Raw genomic sequence first — 7,500 nt, forward strand, 5'->3', positions numbered from 1 at the left:
GACACTACCAGTCAAACGTGTGGGATCGGGACGATTGTTTATGTCTTTAAAAGAAGTCTCTTCTGCTCACCAAGGCTGCGTTTATATGATTAAAAATACAACAACAACAAAACAGTAATATTGTGAAATATTATTCCATTGTAAAACAGATGTTTTCTATGTGAATATATAGTAAAGTGTAATTTATTCCTGAATTTTCAGCATCATTACTCCAGTCTTCAGTGTCACATGATCCTTCACAAATCACTCTGATTTGATGCTCAAAAAAAACATTAATTATTATTATCAGTGTTGAAAACAGTTATTTACATTTTTATTTCAGGATTCTTTGATGAATAGAAAGTTCAAAAGAACAGCATTTATCTGAAATAAAAATATTTTGTAACATTAAACTCTACCGTTCAAAAGTTTGGGGTCAGTAAGAATTATTATTTTATTTTTGGAGGGAAATAAATAAAAGAAATCAATACTTTTAGTCATCAAGGATTAATTAAATTGATCAAAAGTGACAGTAAATACATTTATAATGTTACTAAAGATTCTACTTCAGATAAATGCTTCTCTTTTGAACTTTCTATTCATCAAAGAATCCTGAAACAAATTGTACACAACTGTTTTCAACATTGATAATAATCATAAATGTTTATTGAGCATCAGATCCTCATATTAGAGTGATTTCTGAAGGATCATGTGACACTGAAGACTGGAGTAAATTCAGCTTTGATCACAGGAATAAATTACATTTTAAAATATATTAAAATAGAAAACAACTGATTTTAAATTGTAATAATATTTAACAATATTACTGTTGTTGTTGTTGTTTTTTTATCAAATAAATGCAGCCTTGCTGAGCAAAAGAGACTTATTTTAAAAACTTTTACTGGTAGTGTATGTTGTGGAATAAGGCTCTTTTTTAGTACAAAAATTATTCGGTAACACTTCATTTTACAGTCTCCTTGTTACATATGATACATGTACTTACCATATTAATAACAGTAAATTATGGATAATTACATGCAACTAACCCTCAACCAAACCCTAATCCTATAGTGAGTACATGTAATTACTTCATATTACTCATATAATTACACTGTAACAATGACACCTTAAAATAAAGTGTAACCAAGTATTCTTTTAAAATCAATGTCAAAAACGAGCCGAGCACAGAGCATCCAGTGTGACAACTTGCCCCGCCGTGGCTTAAGCAGTGGTGATGTTTTTACCCTGCACTTTAAACTCCGAGTCGGGTGGAGAGAGATCGCCCTCCTTCACCCCGAGAGCCTCCATCAGCTCTTCCACGTTCATCCTGGCCGTCAGCTCTCCGTTTCTGTCCCCGATCTGAGAGCAAGCGAAGCAAAAGAGCGAGTTACACGTGTGTGTGTGTGTGTGTGTGTGTGTGTGTGTGTGTGTGTGTGTGTGTGTGTGTGTGTGTGTGTGTGTGTGTGTGTGTGTGTGTGTCGAGTTACAGCGGCTGCGGGACGGCAGAGTCTGGCTTCACCTCTCTGGAGATGTCCAGGTGTTTCCGGGCGTAGTGAAGAGCCTGGCGGTGGTTTCCCAGCGACACGTAAGCGTTACCCAGACTCCAACAGGCCCGGCCCTCCCCGACCCTATCAGAGACAGACAGCGTGTTATTGCTTTTGTGTTTTCATGCTTGAATGTTGATTATTTTCCCCATAATCTCCAATTGTATATTATTATATCATATCCGTTTAAAAACGCAGATTCATTCAGGGACGAAGCAGAAGTGACGAGTGAGTCATTGAGTCATTCATTAGAACGATTCGTACAAAAAAAACAGATTCGTTTAGGGACGAAGCAGGAGTGACGAGTGGGTCACTGAGTCGTTCATTAGAACGATTAGTTAAAAAAAAAAAAAGATTAATTCAGGGACGAAGCAGAAGTGGCGAGTGAGTCATTGAGTCATTCATTAGAACGATTCGTACAAAAATGTAGATTCGTTTAGGGACGAAGCAGGAGTGACGAGTGAGTCACTGAGTCGTTCATTAGAACGATTAGTTAAAAAAAACAGATTCATTCAGGGACGAAGCAGAAGTGATGATTGAGTCATTGAGACATTCATTAGAACAATTCACACAAAAAACAATTCGTTTAGGGACGAAGCAGGAGTGACAAGTGAGACATTGAGTCATTCATTAAAATGATTTGTTCAAAAACGCAGATTCATTCAGGGACAAAGCAGAAGTGATGATTGAGTCATTGAGTCATTCATTAGAACGATTAGTTTAAAAAACGCAGATTCATTCAGTGACGAAGCAGGAGTGATGAGTGAGTCATTGATTAGAAAGATTCGTACAAAAAAGCAGATTCGTTTAGGGACGAAGCAGGAGTGACGAGTGAGTCATTGAGTCATTCATTAGAACGATTCGTACAAAAAAGCAGATTCGTTTAGGGACGAAGCAAGAGTGACGAGTGAGTCATTGAGTCATTCATTAGAACGATTAGTTTAAAAAACACAGATTCATTTAGTGACGAAGCAGAAGTGATGATTGAGTCATTGAGTCATTGATTAGAACGATTCGTACAAAAAAGCAGATTCGTTTAGGGACGAAGCAAGAGTGACGAGTGAGTCATTGAGTCATTCATTAGAACGATTCGTACAAAAAAGCAGATTCGTTTAGGGACAAAGCAAGAGTGACGAGTGAGTCATTGAGTCATTCATTAGAACGATTAGTTTAAAAAACACAGATTCATTTAGTGACGAAGCAGAAGTGATGATTGAGTCATTGAGTCATTCATTAGAATGGTTAGTTCAAAAAACGCAGATTCATTCAGTGACGAAGCAGAAGTGATGAGTGAGTCATTGCGTCATTCATTAGAACGATTCACACAAAAAAAACTGATTCGTTGAGGGACGAAGCAAGAGTGATGAGCGAGTCATTGAGTCATTCATTAGAACAATTAGTTTAAAAAACACAGATTCATTTAGTGACGAAGCAGAAGTGATGATTGAGTCATTGAGTCATTGATTAGAACGATTCGTACAAAAAAGCAGATTCGTTTAGGGACGAAGCAAGAGTGACGAGTGAGTCATTGAGTCATTCATTAGAACGATTCGTACAAAAAAGCAGATTCGTTTAGGGACAAAGCAAGAGTGACGAGTGAGTCATTGAGTCATTCATTAGAACGATTAGTTTAAAAAACACAGATTCATTTAGGGACGAAGCAAGAGTGACGAGTGAGTCATTGAGTCATTCATTAGAACGATTAGTTTAAAAAACACAGATTCATTTAGTGACGAAGCAGAAGTGATGATTGAGTCATTGAGTCATTGATTAGAACGATTCGTACAAAAAAGCAGATTCGTTTAGGGACGAAGCAAGAGTGACGAGTGAGTCATTGAGTCATTCATTAGAACGATTCGTACAAAAAAGCAGATTCGTTTAGGGACAAAGCAAGAGTGACGAGTGAGTCATTGAGTCATTCATTAGAACGATTAGTTTAAAAAACACAGATTCATTTAGTGACGAAGCAGAAGTGATGATTGAGTCATTGAGTCATTCATTAGAATGGTTAGTTCAAAAAACGCAGATTCATTCAGTGACGAAGCAGAAGTGATGAGTGAGTCATTGCGTCATTCATTAGAACGATTCACACAAAAAAAACTGATTCGTTGAGGGACGAAGCAAGAGTGATGAGCGAGTCATTGAGTCATTCATTAGAACGATTCGTACAAAAAAGCAGATTCGTTTAGGGACGAAGCAGGAGTGACGAGTGAGTCATTGAGTCATTCATTAGAACGATTCGTACAAAAAAGCAGATTCGTTTAGGGACGAAGCAAGAGTGACAAGTGGGTCACTGAGTCGTTCATTAGAACGATTAGTTTAAAAAACACAGATTCATTTAGTGACGAAGCAGAAGTGATGATTGAGTCATTGAGTCATTCATTAGAATGGTTAGTTCAAAAAACGCAGATTCATTCAGTGACGAAGCAGAAGTGATGAGTGAGTCATTGCGTCATTCATTAGAACGATTCACACAAAAAAACTGATTCGTTGAGGGACGAAGCAAGAGTGATGAGCGAGTCATTGATTCATTCATTAGAACGATTCGTACAAAAAAGCAGATTCGTTTAGGGACGAAGCAAGAGTGACAAGTGGGTCACTGAGTCGTTCATTAGAACGATTAGTTAAAAAAAAAAAAAAGATTAATTCAGGGACGAAGCAGAAGTGGCGAGTGAGTCATTGAGTCATTCATTAGAACGATTCGTACAAAAATGTAGATTCGTTTAGGGACGAAGCAGGAGTGACGAGTGAGTCACTGAGTCGTTCATTAGAACGATTAGTTAAAAAAAACAGATTCATTCAGGGACGAAGCAGAAGTGATGATTGAGTCATTGAGACATTCATTAGAACAATTCACACAAAAAACAATTCGTTTAGGGACGAAGCAGGAGTGACAAGTGAGACATTGAGTCATTCATTAAAATGATTTGTTCAAAAACGCAGATTCATTCAGGGACAAAGCAGAAGTGATGACTGAGTCATTGAGTCATTCATTAGAACGATTAGTTTAAAAAACGCAGATTCATTCAGTGACGAAGCAGGAGTGATGAGTGAGTCATTGATTAGAACGATTCGTACAAAAAAGCAGATTCGTTTAGGGACGAAGCAGGAGTGACGAGTGAGTCATTGAGTCATTCATTAGAACGATTCGTACAAAAAAGCAGATTCGTTTAGGGACGAAGCAAGAGTGACGAGTGAGTCATTGAGTCATTCATTAGAACGATTAGTTTAAAAAACACAGATTCATTTAGTGACGAAGCAGAAGTGATGATTGAGTCATTGAGTCATTGATTAGAACGATTCGTACAAAAAAGCAGATTCGTTTAGGGACGAAGCAAGAGTGACGAGTGAGTCATTGAGTCATTCATTAGAACGATTCGTACAAAAAAGCAGATTCGTTTAGGGACAAAGCAAGAGTGACGAGTGAGTCATTGAGTCATTCATTAGAACGATTAGTTTAAAAAACACAGATTCATTTAGTGACGAAGCAGAAGTGATGATTGAGTCATTGAGTCATTGATTAGAACGATTAGTTTAAAAAACACAGATTCATTTAGTGACGAAGCAGAAGTGATGATTGAGTCATTGAGTCATTGATTAGAACGATTCGTACAAAAAAGCAGATTCGTTTAGGGACGAAGCAAGAGTGACGAGTGAGTCATTGAGTCATTGATTAGAACGATTCGTACAAAAAAGCAGATTCGTTTAGGGACGAAGCAAGAGTGACGAGTGAGTCATTGAGTCATTCATTAGAACGATTAGTTTAAAAAACACAGATTCATTTAGTGACGAAGCAGAAGTGATGATTGAGTCATTGAGTCATTGATTAGAATGGTTAGTTCAAAAAACGCAGATTCATTCAGTGACGAAGCAGAAGTGATGAGTGAGTCATTGCGTCATTCATTAGAACGATTCACACAAAAAAAACTGATTCGTTGAGGGACGAAGCAAGAGTGATGAGCGAGTCATTGAGTCATTCATTAGAACGATTAGTTTAAAAAACACAGATTCATTTAGTGACGAAGCAGAAGTGATGATTGAGTCATTGAGTCATTGATTAGAACGATTCGTACAAAAAAGCAGATTCGTTTAGGGACGAAGCAAGAGTGACGAGTGAGTCATTGAGTCATTCATTAGAACGATTCGTACAAAAAAGCAGATTCGTTTAGGGACAAAGCAAGAGTGACGAGTGAGTCATTGAGTCATTCATTAGAACGATTAGTTTAAAAAACACAGATTCATTTAGTGACGAAGCAGAAGTGATGATTGAGTCATTGAGTCATTCATTAGAATGGTTAGTTCAAAAAACGCAGATTCATTCAGTGACGAAGCAGAAGTGATGAGTGAGTCATTGAGTCATTCATTAGAACGATTCACACAAAAAACAATTCGTTTAGGGACGAAGCAGGAGTGACAAGTGAGACATTGAGTCATTCATTAAAATGATTTGTTCAAAAACGCAGATTCATTCAGGGACAAAGCAGAAGTGATGATTGAGTCATTGAGTCATTCATTAGAACGATTAGTTTAAAAAACGCAGATTCATTCAGTGACGAAGCAGGAGTGATGAGTGAGTCATTGATTAGAACGATTCGTACAAAAAAGCAGATTCGTTTAGGGACGAAGCAGGAGTGACGAGTGAGTCATTGAGTCATTCATTAGAACGATTCGTACAAAAAAGCAGATTCGTTTAGGGACGAAGCAAGTGTGACGAGTGAGTCATTGAGTCATTCATTAGAACGATTAGTTTAAAAAACACAGATTCATTTAGTGACGAAGCAGAAGTGATGATTGAGTCATTGAGTCATTGATTAGAACGATTCGTACAAAAAAGCAGATTCGTTAAGGGACGAAGCAAGAGTGACGAGTGAGTCATTGAGTCATTCATTAGAACGATTCGTACAAAAAAGCAGATTCGTTTAGGGACAAAGCAAGAGTGACGAGTGAGTCATTGAGTCATTCATTAGAACGATTAGTTTAAAAAACACAGATTCATTTAGTGACGAAGCAGAAGTGATGATTGAGTCATTGAGTCATTCATTAGAATGGTTAGTTCAAAAAACGCAGATTCATTCAGTGACGAAGCAGAAGTGATGAGTGAGTCATTGCGTCATTCATTAGAACGATTCACACAAAAAAAACTGATTCGTTGAGGGACGAAGCAAGAGTGATGAGCGAGTCATTGAGTCATTCATTAGAACGATTCGTACAAAAAAGCAGATTCGTTTAGGGACGAAGCAGGAGTGACGAGTGAGTCATTGAGTCATTCATTAGAACGATTCGTACAAAAAAGCAGATTCGTTTAGGGACGAAGCAAGAGTGACGAGTGAGTCATTGAGTCATTCATTAGAACGATTAGTTTAAAAAACACAGATTCATTTAGTGAAGAAGCAGAAGTGATGAGTGAGTCATTGAGTCATTCATTAGAACGATTCGTACAAAAAAGCAGATTCGTTTAGGGACGAAGCAAGAGTGACGAGTGAGTCATTGAGTCATTCATTAGAACGATTCGTACAAAAAAGCAGATTCGTTTAGGGACGAAGCAAGAGTGACGAGTGAGTCAAAGAGTCATTCATTAGAACGATTAGTTTAAAAAACACAGATTCATTTAGTGACGAAGCAGAAGTGATGAGTGAGTCATTGAGTCATTCATTAGAACGATTCTGTGAAAACCGCAGATTCATTCAGGGATGAAGCAGAAGTGATGAGTGAGTCATTGAGTCATTCATTAGAACGATTCGTACAAAAAAGCAGATTCGTTTAGGGACGAAGCAAGAGTGACGAGTGAGTCATTGAGTCATTCATTAGAACGATTCGTACAAAAAAGCAGATTCGTTTAGGGACGAAGCAGGAGTGACGAGTGAGTCATTGAGTCATTCATTAGAACGATTCGTACAAAAAAGCAGATTCGTTTAGGGACGAAGCAGGAGTGACGAGTGAGTCATTGAGTCATTCATTAGAACGATTCGTACAAAAA

General features: G+C 37.6%; 1 protein-coding gene and 1 long non-coding RNA gene across 3 annotated transcripts in view; one reads left to right on the forward strand and one right to left on the reverse strand.

Moving 5' to 3' along the window:
- gpsm1b (G protein signaling modulator 1b) overlaps nucleotides 1–7,500 on the reverse strand; it is a 51,224-nt gene that overhangs the window by 11,294 nt on the left and 32,430 nt on the right. For both annotated transcript variants that reach the window (XM_056256743.1, XM_056256745.1), the window contains exons 8-9: nucleotides 1,499–1,607; nucleotides 1,224–1,338 (exon numbers count right to left, since the gene is read on the reverse strand). In XM_056256743.1, the coding sequence (XP_056112718.1) occupies nucleotides 1,224–1,338; nucleotides 1,499–1,607 (224 nt within the window). The remainder of the gene's footprint in view (nucleotides 1–1,223; nucleotides 1,339–1,498; nucleotides 1,608–7,500) is intronic.
- LOC130089441 (uncharacterized) overlaps nucleotides 155–7,500 on the forward strand; it is a 9,694-nt gene continuing 2,348 nt past the window's right edge. The window contains exon 1 of the long non-coding RNA XR_008807576.1: nucleotides 155–223. This is a non-coding gene — a long non-coding RNA (uncharacterized LOC130089441). The remainder of the gene's footprint in view (nucleotides 224–7,500) is intronic.

Source organism: Rhinichthys klamathensis, unplaced genomic scaffold, assembly GCF_029890125.1.
Source record: "Rhinichthys klamathensis goyatoka isolate OS25496 unplaced genomic scaffold, OSU_Roscu_1.1 h1tg000132l_1, whole genome shotgun sequence".
Lineage (NCBI taxonomy): Eukaryota > Metazoa > Chordata > Actinopteri > Cypriniformes > Leuciscidae > Rhinichthys > Rhinichthys klamathensis.